Below are 23,232 nucleotides of genomic sequence, written 5' to 3' on the forward strand. Positions count from 1 at the left end.
TAGCCTGTGTATTCTGTACTATTTCACAAGTGTAAATAAGACTGATATATCATTGAACAGTCTGCATGTGTACTGCCGGTCCGTAGTGTCCGACGTGCACAATATTTCGGTGATCATTCAGGTGCACTGGCGAACTGAGGTCCTGAGATTGCATGAACGACCAACATCACTGTCAGTACTGGGGCAAGGAGAGTTGTGGCACACTCTGCATTGTCGCCAGAAGTATCCAAGATGGCAGTGATGACATCATCCAAGATGGTGGCGTGTAGACTTGGCAACAACACATGACATCATCCAAGATGGCGGCCATGACGTCATCCGACCGCCACCTCTTCCTTGGGTTTGACGAAAAGTTTGAATTTTCGTGGTAAAGAAAGGTCACTTGGGCTATCTCTACTAGCCCAAGAAAATGGCGGGAAAGAAAGGGCACTTGGGCTACCTCCACTAACCTAATCTACCCGACCGCCACTTCTTCCTTGAGATTGGCGAGGGAGGACTCAACCTGTGCTGGACATAAGTCTTTATTTTGAATGCACTATTCAGTTAAACAATTAGAGGCACTACCACCATCGAGTGTAGTCGCCTTGGGGTCCGGAGTCCGACTGACCTAATACACAGTACTGCCACCAGAGGGAGCTGTTGTGCATTACATGACACAATCCACAATGGTGGTCATGGTGTCAGCTGATGACGCAAGTTCCATTATCCAAGATGGAGGGAAACAGTGTTTTCGCCACATGAGGTCTGGGCCTAGTACACAGTACTGCCACCAGAGAGTGATGTAACCCAAGATGTTGGGGGGGGGGGGGGGGGGGGGGGGGGGGGGGGGGATGGCAGGAAACAGTGTGTTGCCAAAGGGTGCTGTCACCCGTTCCATGATATAACTCAAGATGACTGTCTGGAGAGAGGAAGGAGTGTACTTTATTTACTTTGGAACAATTTGTTTAGGGATAGATTTTGCAAGATAGTATATTTAACACACTGATACAAAACAAACGCTCTGGCATGCTTTGAGTCATTCCAAACAGCCCACGAACCTGTAAACTACTCTAAATAATGCTCTGCAGACACGCAAACAACTCCAAAATTATCGAAATAATTTTAGTTCAGACATAAAGACTCCTAAATTATGCAGTACACTGATGTGCAGACATGAAATCAACTTGTAAGCTGTCCAAATAGCGCATAGCACAGCCTACAGACCTGCTCGCAAAATAATGCAACAGACACGCAAACAACATGCGGATGCACTGCCCACCACCTCCCCCCCCCCCCCCCCCCCCCCCCCCTCCATTGAACCTCTTAGGAGACTACCACACACGCTCCAGAAGTTGGGATGCACTGGCAGCTGTCAAACCAATCACAGGTGCCTGCAAGCATGAGGTGGCGACATCCCTTTCATACATGACACCTGAGAAATTCCTCTTGAAATATGTGTTTAGCTAGGCACTGTTGGTGACATGACTGGACGGGAGTGAAAACCTATTTGCAGAGTGCAGATGCTCCAAGGGCACGAGCCACCACCGGATGCATGCCAGCGCGAGCCATTACCCTCACACCGCTGCTGACGACATGTGAAAGTCCTTCGTCTGTTATACTAATGTAACATGTCTATCTAAATAAGGGCCAAGTCATCCTCTTGACCACACACATGTGTGTTCACCACTGCCAATGTCATCTCTCTCTCTACCAGCGGTCCAGCGAAGACCTATTTTCAGAGTGACTCACCCTTGCAAACACTATAGGAAACTGTTCCACTGCTTGTGACACGTGTGATGTGCATACTGATGCATTGCAGTGCTTAGCTTCAAACCATTGCAAGACCATCTTCAAGGTTCTCAGTCTTATACTGATGTCACTTGGATATGTAAAATAAGAACCGAGTTGACCTCTTGGAAATTGTATAGTGTCCCAGAAATAGTTAATGCTCACTTTCTTGATGTCTCAGCTTGTATGCATGGAAATTCTTGTCCGAACAGGACCTGTTTACGAAAATAGCTCAGAATAACCTCAAATGCATTCTTCCTCACAGTCCTAAAGTGGCACCCCCTCCATCACGAGTTACCCTTTCTGCTTTCAAGATATGCAGACGTTCTCACCGCTATGTAGAGATTCCTATATCCCAGCACAAAGGATGTCATGTGAATGAATCAAGCATTATAATTGGCTCTTATCGAATTTACCCTCCAAAAGTCTGATGCAGCCAGTGTGGAATCACTGTCCCCTTTCTTTCTGCAGACGAGACTCTCAGTGGCAGAAAAAGGACTATTTTACACCGATCACCATATTGCACCAACAATTAAACCCTGCATAGTGCCCCTTCATATCGTCAAATATGCTACTGAATTATACTGCTCTCCCACTGAGAACAGGAGCTTGAATATTAGGGCATGGAACCTATCTCCAACCCAGTAATATATCACTGCATATCATGTCGATGTAGTAACCATACATTTCCTATCCTGCACCATACAGAATCATCCCATTTACATCATTCCTGCATATACCCCGAAGACAACCAGCACCTTATATACCCTTCATGACACTAGATATTTCAATGCAAGGTTGGCGGTCATCCAATCCGAAGGGTGATCAGAGCACCCTCACACTATTCTACAAATTCAGCCTCATTTCCCTGCGGCACAAATGCGTTACTGTTTCTGGTCTGGACATGCTTGCTTGCTCGCTTTTCTACATCCATCTCCAGACTCGGGTATTAAAAGAACTCATGGTTTTCCATAATATTATCCTACCAATCGCTTGCGCAACGTAATTTCCATGATGTCCGCCCCCAGTAGCTGAGTGGTCAGCATGACAGAATGTCAATCCTAAGGACCTGGGTTCGATTCCCTGCTAGGTCGGAGGTTTTCTCCACTCAGGGACTGGGTGTTGTGTTGTTCTAATCATCATCATTTCATCCCCATCGACGTGGAGGGCACCAAAGTGGCGTCAAATCGAAAGACTTGCATCTGACGAACAGTCTACTGGATGAGAGGCCCTAGTCACATGACATTTACAGTTATTTTTATTCCTAAGGTACAGACTGGAAATTATTTCTCTACAAACCCTAAACTTTAACAAGGTGGAGTGTGCTCTGGACCACTGAGTAACTAGAAACTTGTCCTGTGTGCAAAATTCTGGGGGATGTTGTTAGGTTAGTGGAGATAGCCCAATTGACCCATCTTCCCACCAAAATTCAAACTTCCCACCAAAATCCACCATCTTGAATGACGTAATGGCCACCATCTTAGATGATGTCATGTGTTGTTGCCAAGCCTACATGCCGCCATCTTGGATTGGTGCCATGTTTGATATATCTGGCAACAATGCAGAGTGCACCTGAACTCTCCTTGCCCCGATACTGCTGCCCTCGTGAGCTGTTCCATCCATGGTCTGTGCCCACTGCTGCGTGTCGGCTGTCGTGGAGACGCAAGCATCAGGGTCTTTGATGGCGTTGATGTAGACCGTTTTGTTTGCTGAGACTTTTCTTACTTACACCCAGCACTGGTTCCCAAGAATTGCTAAGATTATAGCCACGATCTCAGTTTATGAGATCATCCCTGGTACGAATTTCTATGGCCTCTCTAACGACCCTGTCGCAGTACTTGAGAGTCTGTGCCAAGATGCTTGTACATTCGTACTCCCTCGAGTGGTTCTCGCATAAACAGTGCTCTGCCACCGCCAACTTGTTGGGATAACCAGTCGAGTGTTCCTCTAGTGTTCTTGAAAATGATCTTCGACAGTGCGCACTGTCTGTCGAATATATGTTTTCCCACATTGACATCGAATACGGTATATGCTGGTCTTCCGCAAACCGAGATCATCTTTCACATTTCCGAATAATGCTCGTGTTTTATTGGGAGAGCAAAAGACAATTTTTACTCGTTGCTTCTTCAATATACGTCCGATTTTTCCCTGTAGTGCGGCAGTGTGCCAGTTTGCAGTGGCTGCCGCTTCCTCCGTGGCTTCTTCCGTCTCTACAGATTGTACTGTTATGGTGGAGCGGAGAGCATAAAGCAAACAACTGCAACTGCAACGGAACCCCATCTTTGTGAACCTTTGGGAGTCTGCAAAGTCTTGACAGAACAGGACCTTGATGTAACAGTTTCTTGATGACACCCTTTTTTTTCGAATTACAGTTCAGGGGTGTTCCAGCTCCTGGGGCAGACACTCTGCGTCTGAAATGGTACACGCCTTGTGAGCTAGTATTTTTAATAGCCCATTCCTCTGCGAAGGGTGGTGGCAGCTCTCTGCATGCAAATACAGGTCACTGTGTGGTTTCTTCCGATACACGTAATGACCCAGGATGTCGTCAGCTCTTTTCTTCCAGGAATGGCTAACTTCCTTCTGGTTTGGTCTCCACACTATATTTGATGTTGGGATGTATGGAGGTCAAACGTGTAAGTAAGCCAAGGAGTTTTTCCCTTCCATGGCGTCGGATGATAAACGCGTCATCCACATAACGGAAAAAGACGTGTGTTCAAATGACTCTGAGCACTATGGGACTTAACATCTGAGGTCAAAAATGGTTCAAATGGCTCTTAGCACTATGGGACTTAACATTTATGGTCATCAGTCCCCTAGAACTTAGAACTACTTAAAACTAACTAACCTAAGGACATCACACAACACCCAGTCATCACGAGGCAGTGAAATTCCCTGACCCCGCCGGGAATCGAACCCGGAAACCCGGGCGCGGGACGCGAGAACACTACCACACGACCACGAGCTGCGGACAATCTGAGGTCATCAGTACCCTAGAACTTAGAACTGCTTAAACCTAACTAACCTAAGGACATCACACACATCCATGCCTGAGGCAGGATTCGAACCTGCGACCGTAGCGGCCACGCGGTTCCAGACTGTGGCGCCAAGAACCTCTCGGCCACCCCAGCCGGCTAAAGACGTGGGTTTCCATCTGGATGCGCCAGGGCTTCCTCCTCGAAGTCCTCCATATACAAATTCGCGACGACAGGCGAGAGTGGGGTGCCCACTGCGACTCCTTTCGTTTATTCGTATTATTCTCCATTAAACAGAAAATACTTGTAGATCAGGATATGCCAGAAAAGGTCGGTGATATTCTCGTCAAATTTCTGACATGTGAGCTCTAGTGACTCTCGTAGAGGTACTCTGCGGAATAATGAAACGACGTCCAAGCTCACCAGGATATCTGAATATTTCACCCTGAAGTTGTCGAGGTTTTTTACAAAATCCACATAACTGCGGATATGATGAGTGCTTCTACTCACACAAGGCCTTAGTATTTCCGTCACCTATTTTACCAGCAAATATGTAGGTGCCCTAATGTTGCTGACAACGCCACCCCATCTTTGTGAACTTTAGGGAGTCTACAAAGTCTTGACAGTACAGGTCTTGAGGTAACAGTTTCTTGACGACACCTTCAGATAAATCTGCGTCCTTGAGAAGAGCCCTAGTCGTGTTCTCCACACTCTTTGTGTGGTCATTGTTGATCTTCCTGTAGAAGCCGTCATCCAGCAGGCTCAGCATATTCTCAATGTAGTCCTCGTGAGAAAGAACAACGGTAGCGTTGCCTTTGTCAGCAGGTAAGGCAACAGTCTCAGCGCACTCTGTCAGGTCTCCAAGAGCCACCCTCTCTCTGCTGGTAATGTTTGACTTTGGAGGCTTAGTTCTCGTCAGACCATGCCCAGTTCCACGACGTACTTCTTCAGGTGCTTCATGCGGTAGTCGCCCCGCAACTTGTTCAACTCCGCTGATGTTGTCCGCAGTAGCTGTGTACTTACGGGTGGGCGCAAAGGTAAGTCACTTCTCCAGAACTGAGACCCTCTCCTCACTCAGCTCCATGTCAGTCAGATAGATGACCGTCCTGCTCGGTGCCTCTAATGATGGTTTGTCAGGGAGCATTGAAAATTTTGATATTTGGCTTCCTGTGGCCTTTCCATGGGTGGAATAGGCTGTCATCCAGGTAACAGCATCAATGCAATCCCAGGTCCAGGAATTAAAATGATTGTAAATGTAGTCTCAGTAATTCCTGGGAATTATACTCTGGCTCCCACGGGTAAAATGCACTCTCTCACGCACTAAAGCGAGGCTAGTCCTTCTTAACTCTCCTGACTCCTGCAGAATCGATGTGATGCGTGACCTTACCAAAGTTCGGCTCAACACGTTTAGCCCGCCATCTCTTTAGCAATGCAAGAACATTCAAAGATGCCATATCTTCAGTGGCGCAGCGCCTCGAATTTCTTCATGCTGTGATACATCTCTTCCCCGTAGAGGTACATGAGCTAACTCTCAGCAAACAAATCGATCTGGCGCCAAGGGCGGACAAAGAACTTACATCAATGTCAACCGTGACCGGCGACGCGACGCGCGGCCGCAGGCGCGGACCGCGGAAGGAGCAGCTCGCGGGGGCAGGGGATATTAGTCGGCCACGCGCCCTCAGGAACGCAGTTCGTCAGTGCACCTGACGATGGCGACATGTCCCATAGCCGAAATACGAGAGTTAGACCTTAAATAGTGGCAACTATTTATTCAGTACCGATACAAAAGACGTACATGTTTGCACTGTCCTTCAAAGTAATCGCCATCGTTGTATAGAACCCGTTGCAAGCGATGTGGAATGCGTGGTATGCCGTTAGCAGAGCTGGTTCTGTTGATGGTGTGAATGGAGCGGTCTACTGCCTGTAGAATCTCTGGAACAGTTCTGAAGCGAATGCCAGGAAGTGGTTCCTTCATCTTCGGAATCGAATCAAAGTCACAGGGACTTAAGTCGTATTACTGTTCGTTTTTGGAGGATCACCTGTGACCAGTTTTGCGAAAGAAGCTCCGACACTTTTTGCGGAACCCACCCATCATTTTGCACGATCATACGCGGGCGCATACAGCGTAAGCTGTGGCTGCTCTTTTCGGTCGATGGAACTCGGAAGGACTGTACCATCCACCATACTCCCCCGACTTAAGTCCTTGTGACTTTTATTTGATTCCGAAGATGAAGGAACCACTTCCTGGCATTCGCCTCAGAACTGTTCCAGAGATTCGACAGGCAGTAGACCGCTCCATTCACACCATCAACAGAACCAGCTCTGCTAACGGCATACCACGCATTCCACATCGCTGGCAGTGGATTCTACACAACGCTGGTGACTAGTTTGAAGGACAGTAACAGGTGCAAACATTTAACTCGTCTGTATCGGTTGTGAATAAATAGTTGCCACTATTTAAGTTCCAACCCTCGTATTGTGCCCGATGGACACTATGAACCGGCAGTACACCCGTGGACTGTTCGATCGATAAATATGCCGTGAGCAGCTAAAGAATCACAATAATGATTTACATTCACACATTAAATTTCGTAGTTAATATTCTCCCTAACCATCACTATCAATAGTCTGTAACCATGGCTGTATTTAAGATCTATACATTCCTAGGGTGAATCTGTTGTGTGTCTCATACGTGGGCAAGTTTTGTGATAAATAACCCAAAAAATAGCTTTTTGCAGCAAGTCCATAACGCGGCATCCAACCTTCATTTAACAGTATAAATTTTTGATATCAATTTATGATTCAATGAACTAATGAGATTAAAAAAAAATAAAGAATTTTAGTAGACTGAGAGGAAGGACCTCGGAGTGGAGGTTGCCAGCCCAAGAAACCATTTATTTATTCTACAAAAATAAATTATTTTATTTTTTTAAAGCCTTTACTTCACCAAAGCGTTAAAATCTGTATAACTTACTGTCGAAAGGTTTAATAATAAATAGATGGTATTAATCATGTGCCACACTGGCACACTGGGCATCAAAAGAATGTCTAACAGCGTATTTTAATTCAGGCAATTCACAAACAGGAGCCAGCCTCTATACTTTCTGACTGGACGCGCACTTTACTTGGCAAGTATAAAATTTTCGCGCAGCAAACTGGCGGTACACGGCAACTACAACATTTAAGAGGCATATCTGGTTGCAGACTTTCTCGGCGTATTCCAATGATAAAAACATCTCGGGTGACCTGTCGAGTGGTGGTTTCGTGTTGTCACAACGTTTTAATGAGTTTCGTACCCATCATCTTCAGGCAGTTGTCGTCAAACATGGAAATGAATAAAATATACACAGTAATAAAAATATAAAACAGACTAGTGCGGATAACATATACAGCATGTAAAACACAAAATAATGTTCAAAGCACTGAAGAAACTTTGATCAGAATCGATAATATTAAAAGAAAAGGATCATCAACATTTAAGAATCATACAACAGGCAATGATTAACGTTAACAGCAAAGCACTATTACCAACAATTACATATTACGCTTCTTGAACCCTACAGCAGTGTTGTACAACCATTTTTAACACTCAGTCAGTGGAATCATGAGAACACAGCCAGAGCCAGACACACTGAGGCGACACTGAAAGGAAATGAAGCAGGGCACGTTACATAATACTTATAATTAGCCATGTACTCAGCTCAACATATAAGTCGCTCACTGTCATACACAGGCAGCTGGAAGCGTGTGTGTTCTACTGGGCTTTTCATTAGATCAGTTGTATTCGATGATCTGCTGACAGCACAGTGGATGAAGTCCCCAACAGTTAGTTTCTTAGGCGCTGCCGACCTCGATTTGCCACGAGCCCCACTCTTCTGGCTACAGCACATCTTCTCAAGTACAATACAAAGAGAGCGTCTCCTTCTGTGAGCTCGAGTAAACAGCGTGGGACAAGCATGTGGGACTATACACTAATCATCAGCAGCACGAAGACACCAAGGCACTTGAGGAGAAACACAGACTGAGGACGTCTGGGAGGCTAGCGCTCTAAAATCTCTAGTGGGACGCCACAGTACGCGTTAATAGGTTACAGAGTCAAAGATACGATATATAAAAACAAACATCGGCGGAGGAAGCTCCACTGCCTTACAAAATGACCAGGTTTAATCTAGCTTAGATGAAAATGACTGGTTTTATTGGTAGACAAATTTTTAACCAAGAGCCTAACTGAAATCAAAATCTCAAGAATCTTGCAAGGCCCAAAAATCGTGGCAATAGTTTACAAGGAATTTTCTTAACACCCTGTCTTTCTACGTCAAAAATTTTCGTGAAGACGATGTCTCCAAAGTTGAAATTGGCAGGAGGTCTACCCTCGTTTTACTTTGCAGCCTCTCTCCACTGTGGAAGGTCATCGTTATTTTTAGCACATCTCCATATCCTTGGAACGAGCTAGGGACTGATCTGTTGTGGAAAGAGATCATTAACTGACCACAGAATTAATGTAGCTGAATTAAGGAGGTAAGCAAACAATAGACAAGCCGGAGTTCGCTATGAGTCTCATGAAAAACAGCATGAAAGACCAAATTCACCCAAGCTATAGAGTTATACCAATTAGTTTGAGAGTGAATCAGTGCAGATGTGAGATTCTGCTTAATCTGTTCTGCGAAGGAAGACAACGGGACAGGAAATGGTGATAATTTAAGGTATAGCACTCACAAAGCAGAACTTTCGTAGTTCTCTAGACATAGCAGCGGAGGCATTATAACTAACTAAGATTCTAGGAGGCCATAAAAATAGAAAAAAAAAGCACTGGTCATAGTTGAACAGTTATTGTGGCTGTCATCCCTTTACTGGACATACGCACAATTTTTGGTACGATGAAGGGGACCTAAATAATCCACAAGAAACTTTTCTATGTGCTTCTGCTCATGGGTGAAATGAAGAAGACGACGACAAGTACTAGGATTAGGATTAGAGACCTTACAGGCCTCAAACTCATCGGTTTCATTAATGTAGGCCAGGTGAGGTGATCCTCAATTTTCATTATAGATTATAGATCCCAAAATGTACTCCAAGTAGGTTTCATTTAATTACTGGTAAACAACAGGGACAATTTCCTTGGGTAGACAAATTTTTAAATTTTTCATCGTAACAGGTGAGATAAAGAGGAATCCTTTATTAAGTTGGTAACTAAAGTTGTTCAGCAGCGTGAAACCTCTGTCTGGATCGTGATATCGCTTTTCCTTTGAGTTGCAGAATATAAAAGGTATTTTAGCTAACGTCATCGAAACCCATGCACCACATTCAGTATCCTCAAGTGCCTTCATCAGCTTGATCGATCTCGAACATATGGCCCCAGGCATCCATTTCTAATTATCTGATCCCCTTATACAAGCTTTACTGAAAAGTGAAAGTTATAAATACGAACTGCCCAACGTGCAATCCTACCAGTCTTACGAGGCCTTCCAAGCACCCAACTCAAGGCCTGGTTGTCAGTGTATGTTTGTGTTTGTGTTTGTGTGTGTGATATATATATATATATATATATATATATATATATATATATATATATATATATATATATATATGAATAATTCCCATTTTACGTAGCTCAGATGACACATAATTTTGTGGGAAGTGCTGTTCTATTTTGGGTTTTGATAAAAACCCATACAATTCCTGAATTACTTTGTAAGAGAGAGAGAGAGAGAGAGAGAGAGAGAGAAATTCAAATGAAGGTTATGTATTTTTTCGACATGTAAAAATGGTTCAAATGGCTCTGAGCACTATGGGACTTAACATCTGTGGTCATCAGTCCCCTAGAATTTACAACTACTTAAACCTAACTAACCTAAGTACATCACACGCATCCATGCCCGAAGCAGGATTCGAACCTGCGACCGTAGCAGTCGCGCGGTTCCGGACTGAGCGCCTTAACCGCTAGACCACTGCGGCCGGCTTTCGACATGTAAAATGCTGTAGTACTGGCAAATACCTTCAAACATGACGCCATTTTAACACTGTTGGAGGTATGCTTAATATATTTTTCGCCATGGAAATATTATAGTATTAGCAAATATCTTTGAGCCTGACTGCAATCCAAGTGAACATTACATATTTTTCAATATGGAAATACTGTAGTATTGCAAATATCTCAGAACAGGAAGCCATTTTCACGCAGTTCCGATGAAGCTTATATATTCTTTTGGAAATACTGTAGTGTTGGCAATGCCTTTTATGAACATGACGTAAATGCAAGTGATGTTATGTTATTCTCTACATGGAAAACGGTGGTGCTGGCTAATGTTTTTGGACATTTCACCATTTTATGCTATTCATCTGTAGCTTATATCATTTTTGGAAATAATGTAATATTAGCAATATCTTGTTTTGAACACTGCGCCATATTATGCAGTTCAAGTGAAGGCTTTTCGTCATGGAAATACTGTAGTATTGGCAAATGTCTTTGAAGATGGCGCCATTTTTGTGCCATTTAAGTGAAGCTTACGTAATTTGCAGCTAAATTGTGACTGGCTGTTTCATGTTAATGGACAATAAAATACTAAGCTGTGATCTTGCTGTTTCACTCTAATGACAGGTAAGGTATTAAGCTCTGTTCAAATAACTTACGGGAATGCATCTGGGTGAAGTCATCGACAACCGCCGATATATCGACGGGAGCACACACTACCATTTGGAGGCAAAACTGCAACAAGTAACTTTGTACAAGCGAATTATCTTGGTTTTCACAGAAAGTGAGCTTGCATAGCGCTTACTTGCTGCAGTTTTGCCTTGAAAATGGCAAGGTGTGATCCCGTTGATGTATCGGCGGTTGTCGACGATATCACTCGGCTGCGTTCCCGTAAATTAGTTAAGTATTGTATACGCTGTGAGAAACTACGATGTGAAGGAGTGAAGAGTGGAGGGGGAGATGGAGGAGGATGAAGAGGGAAAGGGAGGGTGAAATCATGGGGTAAAGAGGGACAAGGAATGAGTTAGAAAGCACAACTAGATTTGTTCTACCATCTTGGATATTTTGAAATTTCAGCCTTTCCCATCTTGAAATTTTTTCAATTCACTGGAAGCACCATCTTACATTTTACTTTCTCACCAACGCTGTCTTGCATTTTTAAATTTTCGATCTTGTCATCTCGGATTTTTTAATTTCTTGCCGCCACAATCTTGGGTTTTTGGTGATTACAACGGTAACTAGCAGCGGACTCTTGAACTGTGGTCTAGGTGGTAGATGGCTATACTACTCTTATATAAAGCGTCGTAGATCAAAATTTGATGCAGGACGACCAATGAATCTTCCTGTTCATCATATATTTGACACCTACGTTTTCTTTTTGTTCAACATGCACTTTCGTACTCAACCGTTTGCTTTCTACTTCAGTTAGCAAGTTCTGGCGCAGATATGCTACCACAGCCTACACGACGGCATTTACAACGCCCATTTGACATTAGCTGGCTACATACTGGAAACTATGGTAACTGAATTTCGCCTGCTGCTGGTGGAAACAACAGCTCAGAGCATTACTGTAGTTTGAGCTGCGACAACTCTGCTGAGTTCAGAGTTCTACAATGTGTTTTCTAAATTATTGCAAGTACATAGCCTTGGTTCTACGTAAAATCAGTCCCGAAATGAGGTCGAACATGACTTCCTAAAAATATTACAAGTATCTTGCTTTGTCTAGCTACGTAGTGAAATACTGGCTAATACCGAATTCATTGCATTCACAGAAAATGAATGCCACTCGCGAAATTTATATTTCCTTAATATTTTTCCGATTTAACTTAGCCTGGAATCTCATACTTTTACTACTAGTTTTGTATGATCATTCCACTTTCCGTCACTGAAGACGGTTACTCCTAGATATTTTGCAATTGTTCTGTTAATAATGAATTATCGCCAATAGCGTAATCGAACAGTAATGGTACTTTATGCCTATTTGATTGTAAAGCGTTACATTAAGTAACGTCCATAGTCAACTGCCAGACCCTGCACCAATGGTCGTTTGTGTACCGGTCTTCGTGGTTTTTGTTATAGTCTTCTGATGTTGCTAACTTCTTGTATACAACATTGTTCACGGGTAGTAACACGGAGCTTCCGAGTTGTCCAACGGATCGTTTTACACAGGGTGGCCAGAAACAATCTGAAAAGCCTGTAAGGATGTTACAGGGTAGGTTATGCTGAGAAACAATTGTTTAGGAAAAAATTAGATACGTTGTGCCGTTTTCATCATTGAAGTTAGACAATCAGGTCGGCGCGCTCGCGAAAATTCAAGACAAGACACGATGTCGCCAAAGGTGTTCGTTTGGTTTCGTAAAACCGAACAAGTGAGCGATACAAAAATTGACCATGGGACAGTAGTAAGAATTGAACCCAAGTCAAAGGCTGAGCAGTCTCGTGCACTATCATCTGCTCTATGGTAACTACTGACACTAATTGTATCTTGCAGAAAGCAGATATCCAACAGCCCTAAATTTGTGGAATAATTTTATTGCGCTAGCAGTTTCTGTGCCTAATTAGAATCATCTTCAGACTCCTACCCAGGAAACAAGATATGACATTCAGTTGTTTGTGCTTACTAAAGGAACCACCATAATGAACTGGTGTACGTAGATATCTTCATAACAATGCGGAGACTTCACACATCCAGCGACAACTCTGTGCCTCGTAGTTATCGTTAGATGTGTGAATTGTCCACATTATTTGTGAAGACGTCTACAAAAACCACATTGATATAGTGGTTCCTTTAGTAAGTACAAACGATTGGATGGTTTATCTCTCTTCTCGTATAAGGGCCTGAAGATAATGCCAATGAGGCACCGAAACAGGCAGCGTAATAAAATTGTTTCAGAAGTTTAAGGCTCTTGGACATCTGCTTTCCGCAAGTCATCGACAAGCTGCAGTCCCATTTTTCTATTTATACAAGATGGAATTACAGAAACTAATTGTATGTGGCGGGCCGCTTTAACATGTGCTTTATTATTATTATTTTATGTGATGTGTAATACATAAAACGATCTCATCCTGTATCATTATTACGTATATTTATATTAACAAAGGAATGAAGGGATGGCGCCTAGAATTTAATTAACCACACGTCGACGAAGTCACTGAAGACGGAATAAGGGTTCGGATAGGAAGGTAATCGGCAGCGTCGTTTTTAATGGAACCATTCAGACATCTGCCTTAAGAGAGAAAAATTTCGGAAAGCCTAAATCTGGATGGCTGGATAATTATTTGAACCGCTGTCGTTCGGAATGCTAATGCAGTGTCTAAACCACTGCACTTCCTCACGCTTTGAGTTACCAGAAGGAAATGCGAAGCTTTGTAACCGAAGGGGTAAGTAGTTGTGGTCTTGAGTCTGGAGACTGGTCTGATTTAGGTGTCCTTACAGTCTGTACCGTGCAAGCCTCTTCACCTCTGCATAACTAGTGGAATCTACAATCCATTGCTACAGTCAAGCCTTGGTCTCCCTCCAAAATTTTAACCAAGCTAAAATTCTAGCAAGAGTCATTGTGCACAGTCTGACGATATGTACATAGCGAGATCTCAACATAAAGTGAAGTTTTACTATTCTGGACCACGTAGTACACAATTGTAACCGACAGAATCCACTCATGTGACGATGACAGTGCCAGGCGTGGTCATGCTACTGTGTCTGTTTTAGTGGTCTTTGTCATGGACCATCTCTGGAACTAGCCCAAATTTAATACACTTTTCTTCTGGAATACAGTTGCTGTTGTGGTCACCCAGAACTATTACTGCATTCATTTTTATATTCTCTTGTTCAGGATGAGATGTTGGACTTCCCCCTCCTCTCTCTTCCCTCTTCTCTCTCTCTCTCTCTCTCTCTCTCTCTCTCTCTCTCTCTCTCTCTCTCTCTCTCTCTCTCTCTCACACACACACACACACTCACTCACTCACTCACTCACTCTCTCTCTCTCTCTCTCTCTCTCTCTCTCTCTCTCTCCACTTTGTGGTTTTGTACTGGCTAGAGTGAACATTGATGTTTGGGCTCCATGTGGTGGTCACTCCTGAATAGGTGCCACAGACACTGTGGCCAAAGCCGGTAGTAATACTCTGTTCTGTAAATCATGAGGCTAAATGGAAATGGACCAGTTACGCCCTTGGGATGTTGTGGGTGTCAGTATACTGGGGTGATCTCGAATAGCTACCTCATATAAGGAGGCAGTGAGCCCATCTGAATCCTTGTGAGACAGAATCTACAATCTGGTGGTTGCTGCAGCATCCTGATTCCTTTTGTGCTACGCATGCCGACAATCAGACTCTTTAAACATGTTGAATCAGATTTGATGCACACACATACTGTACACTCCTGGCTCCTGTCTCGTTAAGACATCAGAACTTCACACTGACAACGGACATGTAGGCCTATACTTATCAAAATACTCAACACAGCCGCCACTGTGGTACACACGATGTGCAAGCTTTCCACTCCATCACCATTCACAATTTTTTGAAGTGTACATTGTGCCAACTCAAAATTTGACCAATCTCCTGAAATTGTAAGTATTTTGTTCTGATCTGCAGAATACATGTGACTCTTCGAAAGCATTATATGTAGTACCTGAGACACAATGTTGGCATGAAGAGTCTTATATTGTAGTAAATAACAACTTGTTCTAGTGACTAACTTTTATGGTTCAGTATCCTAAGAGATGTAATACCGTTTGGTAGATAACAAAAATATTTGTATGAATTCATTTGATTCACACTCCCATAAACTGCTAAGGAATGTTTTGCACTTCCTCATGACTTTTCATACAATTAAATAGCGGGTACTGTGTTTCCTGTTGTCAGTGGGACAGCGCCATTTTTGTACAATGTTACATCTGTCCACATGCCGTTGATGGTCATTTCAAGTTTGTACAGAGGTCGCACTGATGCTCATCAGCTAGAAGGGAAGCTGTCCACTGAATGGTCTACACCTTAGCGACATCATTCTGTCACCCAGCCTCTATTGTGACACACAAAACGCAACCGATCTGCCTGGTTGTGGTCGCCTGCATCCAACAGTACTAGTTGCCAACCGCTTCTTTCTAATTATGGCTTCAAGTCTCGGGGTCGTTCGTCCTTAATGGCCAGAGCGGCCCAACCTCACTAAGAAAATTTTATCTAATTTTATTCTATTTTTTCAGTTTATATAAAACAGTTCAAGCATCGGCGCGTCCTTCCACACTGATGAACCTGTGTCTCATCTCCTCTTTTCCCACCTATCTGCAAATCTACACAATGTTTTGTGTGCTGGCGTAAGCTGTCGCCAGAACACCAGGCAGCAAAAAATATGTGAGAAGATCGATGTAGGCCAAAGACAGACTCGCAAGAAACGTGCCGCAACGCCCTCTCGACCTTAAGTATTTAGATCGCCGCCACAGAAGGGAGGGTCACTCAGCCTTCAGTGAGCCATCGAGTCGAGGCATCAGTCGTAGCTCATTCGCAGAGAGAGTCAGTCAGCACCTAGCGACCAGAGTAGTGTACATAGCGGACTTGTATTTGACCAACAGTGAGGCTAACGTGGACAATTGTGGAAGAGCTTGTACCACAACAACTAGCTTAAGTAGCTTTCTTATTCTTATGAATAAAGAACCCAGTTAATACACGCCTGCAGTGGTGTTACAGAAAGAGGATACCGACCACCAAACAACATCCTCTCCCTTGCTTCCCATGGTACAAGCCTACAGTGACCACGAGAAGATACAAAAAACTGGCGAGGAGTATAATTGAATGCAGATTTTGCTTGCTTCTCTTGTGTTTGAGCTTCCAGGGATGCTCATTTTTCAGTGCTAATTTCTTGTTGTGTTCTTGCATGTATTCCAGGAGGGGAGCCGCAGAACTAATCAAATTTCTCTTTTCAGAGTCTTTGCTTGATTTTTGCTATAACGTGTTTGTGTAAACCATGGCTACCCCACTCTCTCCACCCCTTCCCCCGCACCTCAGCTGCAGACGGCGAATGTGATGGATCTAGCACAAGCTTTTCCGTTTCAGAACCAACAAATTGCTGCTTTGCTGACGACTGTGGAACAATTTCTGGCTGCATAAGCCGCGACGGCGGCACAACAACAACCGACCGACCGCCTAGCCCAACAAATGACGCCGACCAGCATACCAACGAATCGGCAATTTAATGACACAGAAGAGGAATGGTTCGAATACCTGTCGCAGTTCCAAGCACATTGTCAAGTTCATCGTGTGCAAGGTACTCTGAAGCTACAATACTTTCTTTAGAGTGCGGAGTCCCCAGTGTTCAGGTTAATATAAAAACTATTCTCCACTGTTTCTGTATGTCCATCCTATTCTGACAAAATGAAACACCGATAGCCGTCCTTATGATTTTATTCCCTACTGCGTCTCCCAACGAGCTCAGCTATCACGAAGTAACCGCTGCATTAACCAAGTACTATGACCAGCAGGTCCAAGTAGCTGCAGCCAGATATCAGTTTTTTCGCTTCCAAAAATAGCCGGAACAGACGTACTGTCAGTGGTACACAGAATTATCGGGCATGACTAGGAATTGTAAATTTAAGAGTAGTTGTGGCAACTTTTACAGTGACTTAATGATTCATTGTCCCAGATAGTAGAATACGGATAGATATCTTAAAGTACTCTGATCCATCACTTCCTCAAGTATTGCAAATATCAGAGCAATGTGATTCGGGTGCCATAGCGGCCGACAAGTTTGACCAGGCCCCGATTTGTCGGGTCGAGTCGCCCCTTGCTCGCGATCACCCTAAGTAGCCATAACAACGAGCGTGCACACAGGCGCGCTGACAGCCACGTACCAGTGAACTAAGTGACGTCTTGAACTAAGTGAAGTCTTGAACTAAGTGAAGTCTTGAACTAAGTGAAGTCTTGAACTAAGTGAAGTCTTGAACTAAGTGAAGTCTTGAACTAAGTGAAGTCTTGAACTAAGTGAAGTCTGTGAACTAAGTCAACTCTGTTCGCCATAAAAAACAGGATTGTCCATCATCTAACGTAATGTGTTACACGTATGGAAAAATAGGTCATGTCCAAGCAGTTTGCAAAGGCACAAACACGCCAATTTTGCCTGCTCACAGATAAAACAGGCTTGTGCACATGGATTGAACGTTGTGTTTTCCAAACCTATAACAGGTTCTGACAAAGTAAGATGAAGGTTGTGCCTCCTTATCGTCCCCGTGCTGCGCATAGACATTCTAACAAACTATTTGTCTCATTACGAATTGCTGGCCGTCGTGTGAACTTCAGTGAGACACAGGTGCCTCACTGACTTCGCTTAGTCGTGCCAAGCACGAACAGTTAGGTTCCCACGTTTTTGTAAATCTAAAAGCCACCTCACTGCTTACAACGGACAAGAAATTCCAGTGCTTGGACAGTGTAGTTTGTCTGCCACTTATCTCACACTAGGAGAGTGATTTTTACTGTCTTTAAATCACGAGACGGTGAGACCATTTTCGGTTTATACGCCTTTGAATTGTTTGGCCTTAGTATCCACGGCAGTGTACTTTCCGAATCGGCTTGTGATCCAAAAGACAATGTAGCTAACTTGATTAAAGAATTTCGTGAACTATTTTCAGAAGGAATGGGAAAAGCTGATAACTTTGTGGTGCATGTTACGTTGAAAGACAATGTACAGCCTACGTTATTCCGGGCCCGCCCCATTCAAATTGCTTTAAGAGACAAAGTTGCCAGTGAATTGAAAGAATTGCTAGATAATGGTGTAATTGCCCCCACTGAAGCTAGTCAATGGGCAAGTCCTCTCATTTTGTTGCCAAAGCCTTCTGGTCGCATCCGCACTGGTGTTGAAGTCAAGTCCACAGCCAACTTACAGACAGTAGTGGTCACTTAAGCGTTACCTCACCCTGAGGAACTCGTGAACAGGCTTGGAGCAGGATGTTACTTTTCTAAGATACATTTGCATGATACCTACTTGCAGATTCCATTGGATGAAAAATCACAGAATGTGTTTCATGTAAATACACACTTAGGACTGTTCAAATATTTACGTTTTCCCTTCGGCAGTTCTTCTGCACCCGCCATTTTTCGTCGTTACTTGGAACAGTTGACTGCAAAGGTGCCATTTTGTTAAAACTGCTTTGACGATATTGTCGTCATAGGTTGTACACGAGAGGAACACATTGCCAATTTGAGCACTCTTTTTTGAGTGTTGTCAGAAGCAGGACTCAAGTGTCGCCTCGAAAAGGGTGACTTTCTTTAAACTGAACAACACTACTTAGGTCACGTGATAAACAGTCAGGGTGTGCACCCCCTCCAACTTCATTTGCTTGTAATCTGTGACCTGACTGTTCCTCGCAGTGTGTCTGAACTGCAGTCAGTACTAGGCAAAATGACATACTACATCCGGTTCATACCGAGAGCCACTCAGATCACGGCTCCATTGCATCACTTGCGTCACAAAAATGTGCTTTTTGTGTGGATTGTCAAGATGCGCTTCAGAAACTCAAAAATGCTTTGCTTAGTGACAGATGTTTAGTACATTTTGACTCTGCTAAGCCGATAGTTTTGCAAGTCGACGAGTCTTTCTACGGAATCGACGCTGTGCTTTCACACAGAATTAAGTGTACAAGACAGACCTACTGCTTTTGCCTCGAAGTTGATAACGCAAACTCAGTGCAATTATTCTCATGTTGAAAAAGAAACTCTCACTATTGTGTATGATGTAACAGTTATATAACAATTTGTATCGTCGCAAGTTCTGTTCAGTGACAGATCACGAGCCTTTGCAGTCCTTGTTTCATCCTTCAACGCCGTTTCTTACACGCATTGCCAAAAAATTGCAAATCGCAGTTTCAGTATGAAATTGTGTACAGACTTCCGGCGAAGCATGGCAATTCAGACGCTGTATCTCTCGTCTTCCGATTGGCCCAGACTCTGATTTTGACGCATATGCCTCATCTTGTGGCCAAATCAACTCTGAATTGTTGGAATCCTTTCCCTTGCACTACAGAAAAATTGCACAGGCCACGGAAACAGACCCACATCTCAAGATTTTGTTGCATTACATTTGCACGGCTTGGCCTCGTTCATTGAACAGTGTACAGAAATCAGTTATTCGCCAATATTTTGCACGTCGGCATAACGTTACAATTCAACAGTGTGTGATTCTAGTTAAAAATGACGATGGACAACCGCGTGTGCTTATTCCCATAGTGTTGCAAAAGGATGTGTTGCGGGTGCTCCACCAAGGACGTTGGAGAATTGTTCGCACTAAACGGTTAGCGCGACGGCGCTGTACTTGGCAGGGCATGGACGCCCACATTGAAAATGTGATGTCACAATGTCGCGCATGCGCGGAGAACCAATCCGCTCCGCCACAGATTTTCTCAGCTTGCCTAAGACTCACATTGACTTTGCAGGACCATTTTGGAACACTCATAGTGGTAGACTCTTTTTAGCATGTTTCCATTTGCGATGCCTATGAACTCCACCACGTCACGTAGCACCATTCATCCGGTGTCCTACATAGTTTGCACAGAAGGTTGGCCAGAAGTACTTGTTTTGGACAACGGAGTACAGGTTCACTTCGTCATGTGACTCTGAACAGTTTTGTGAACGAAATGGCATTCGTCATCTAACAAGTGCTCCGTCTCACCCGCAGTCCAACAGATAAGCAGAACATTTCGTACGGACTTTCAAGCAACAAATGGCCAAGCTTCGCACTGCCCACACGTGGGAATAGGAGCTGCAACTCTTTCACACCTCCTATCGCTCCCATCCGCGAGACGGAACATCACTGGCGGAACTTCAGCATGGCCGCCAACGTCGGCCGCTGCTACACTTGCTACACCCACCGCAGCATCCGGCGTCGCCAGTGGTCTACAAGTATCGCTTTGCGCCGAGCGATCTTGTTCTTTTCAGGGTTTATGGCAACCGTGGGCGCTGGGAAAGAGGCGTCGTCCAGCAACGCATTGGCTCTTGTATGTATTTGATTGCAGGTCCCAATGGTTTGCAGCGCCGCCACCAGAACCAAATTCGCGCATGTATTTTGTCCCATCATTCTGCTGCTTTTGTTCCCTCAGATTCACGGCTTCATGGGATTGCGCAGCCTTATCAGTCGCCTGCTGGTGCTACCAGGGCACCTCAAGAGGAGTGAATGGACGACGGGCCTTGACCCCGCCGCCCCCACTTGTCGACTCCATTTACCTGGACCAACCATCGCCATCGCCGTCGCCGTCGCTGTCATCGCCCCAGGACCAGCCCTCAGACCTGGACGTATGCCCTGGCAGCAGTTTTCTGGAGCACGTCCCTGTTGCCTCGCAAGCCAGATGGTGTGGTACAGTCGGGAGTATGCTGTCTTCCACAGCTACAGCTTGTAGCTCATCTCAACGTCCAGGGACCTGGCTCTCTCCCCATTGTCGTTCACAGCCTCATTACATGACAGTGGTGCGGCATATGGTGGGGAGTGGGGGGAGGAAAGTGCTGGCATAAGCTGTCGCCAGTACATCAGACAGCAAATAGGTTGCAAGAAGATCGACAGAGGCCAAAGACAGACTCGCAAGAAACGTGCCGCCAACGCCCTCTCTACATCTGTATTTAGATTACTGCCACAGACCGAATAGTCAGTCAGTCATCCAGTGAGACACCAAGTCGAGGCATCAGTCACAGCCCAGTCGCAGAGAGTCAGTTAGCACCTAGCGACCAGAGTAGTGTACATGACACACTTGTACTTCATCAGACTAACGTGGACTGTTATGGAACAGCTTGTACCATAGCAACTAGCTTAAGTGAAGTAGCTTTCTCATTCTTATGAATAAAGAACCCAGTTAATACATGTATGCAGTTGTGTTACAGAAAGAGGATACCGGACACCAAACAACATCCTCTCCTTGCATCCTCTGGTACAAGCCTACAGTGACAACGATACGACACAAAAATTAATGCCAGCCACCTTTGGCCGATATCCGAAGCTATAACGAGGTAATTCTGGCAGAATCGTCAAAGCTGCGGCCCCCCTACCTTCCTTCCCCATAAAAAGTACTTCTCTGCAATTTTCTTCTACACATATGTAGGAAATTTGATAATTTGTGAAGTAGGTTGGATAAAAGTGAAGCGTTATGGAATAAAGTTACTCAGATCAGTTATATAGACGAAAAACGTAGCACTCAACAAATTAAATGTATCGTTGTAGTAAATATATAGCAAATTGCACAGACTTTCTTATATAATTGAAAGTAAAACAAAATCTATGTTTTATTGTTTGTGGGAGCTATCCTACATTGGTGTTATCATGGTGTACAGTAAAGAACAGACTTATTTGCTCCTGTTAGATTATTAACAGTGTATCAGTCAGTAACAGGAAAGAAAAGAAAAAGGCCTAAGGGTTACACATACCTTTCCACCCTATGAGCGCAGTAAACTTATTGATAATGTCACCCTAAGTGAAATTTAGCAGCTGCATCGTATTCTGTCGACAAGATAGCTGATTAAGTAGTTTTTCATCATCTTTAATTTGCTGAAACTGCTTTGAAATTGTCATAAATATCCTCAAAGCTATTTTGATGTATGGAAAAGCATTTCGTAACCTATAGTTAGAAAAAAAATCTGAATATCCAAATGGGAATACTTGTCAGTACTCTTCCTCAACTCTTTCTACTGTAATTTTAAAGCAGCTGTTTCATGTAACTAGCTCTGCTGTAGTGATATATCTCTTAAGCTTAAACAGCTTCACTTCAGTACTCACTTGACAAAAAATCGAGAAAAATATGAAACCTTCGGTTAATAAGCATATTATTTGCTTCAAGACCTGGCGCTAACATTTGAGGTCCTACAATACTGTTTCGAAGTAGCTGCAAAACTCCATTATTGAACATGAGTTAGCTACGTAGGCAGCAGATGTATGAACCAAGTGCACTGTTGACACATAACGCCGGCCGGGGTCGCCAAGCGGTTCTAGGCGCTACAGTCTGGAACCGAGCGACCGCTACGGTAGCAGGTTCGAATCTTGCATCGGGCATGGATTTGTGTGATATCCTTAGGTTATTTAGGTTTAATTAGTTCTAAGTTCTAGGGGACTGATGACCTCAGAAGTTAAGTCTCATAGTGCTCAGAGCCATTTAAACCATTTTTTTGACACGTAACCGAAATGAAACCTGTTCGATGGTAGTTATGTTTTTGTATGCTACTTGGATGAAATGACAATGTGACAACAGCATGCATTTTCAGTCTCGTGCGAGGGCAAGGATTCTCGCAGGCACAATGTGGCAGAACGTGGGGCAGGAATGCTGTGTGCCTCTCCCCGTTAATTCTTAAAATGCCTATAGCCCGGATTTTCACTCGCATCACATTCCGTGTTCGGGAGCCATGTGGTTGAAACTCGTTTTTTCTCACAGTGATTTTAACAAGAATCAAGTAGATTGTTTGTTGAAAATGTACCTTATTAAGTAAGGAAGAGAAGCCATAAATCAAACAGTTAGGCACATAGCTACCAATTACAATGTTACACACACACATCACAAAAAGCTG

The 23,232-nt window shown here is 43.9% G+C and overlaps 1 protein-coding gene across 2 annotated transcripts in view; it reads left to right on the forward strand.

Moving 5' to 3' along the window:
- The window catches only part of LOC126267158 (uncharacterized), a 77,449-nt gene extending 55,922 nt beyond the window's left edge, over positions 1 to 21,527 (forward strand). Inside the window, exons 2-3 of one of the 2 annotated variants that reach the window (XR_007548964.1) lie at positions 16,759 to 16,969; positions 20,790 to 21,527. Coding sequence is in view for 1 of the 2 variants with exons in the window: in XM_049972104.1 (XP_049828061.1) it covers positions 20,790 to 21,198 (409 nt within the window). In the remaining variant the exon portion in view is untranslated. The remainder of the gene's footprint in view (positions 1 to 16,758; positions 16,970 to 20,789) is intronic. The other variant, XM_049972104.1, reaches the window with a different exon arrangement.
- Positions 21,528 to 23,232: the final 1,705 nt, after the last annotated feature.

Source organism: Schistocerca gregaria, chromosome 4 (genome assembly GCF_023897955.1).
Source record: "Schistocerca gregaria isolate iqSchGreg1 chromosome 4, iqSchGreg1.2, whole genome shotgun sequence".
Classification (NCBI taxonomy): Eukaryota; Metazoa; Arthropoda; class Insecta; order Orthoptera; family Acrididae; genus Schistocerca; species Schistocerca gregaria.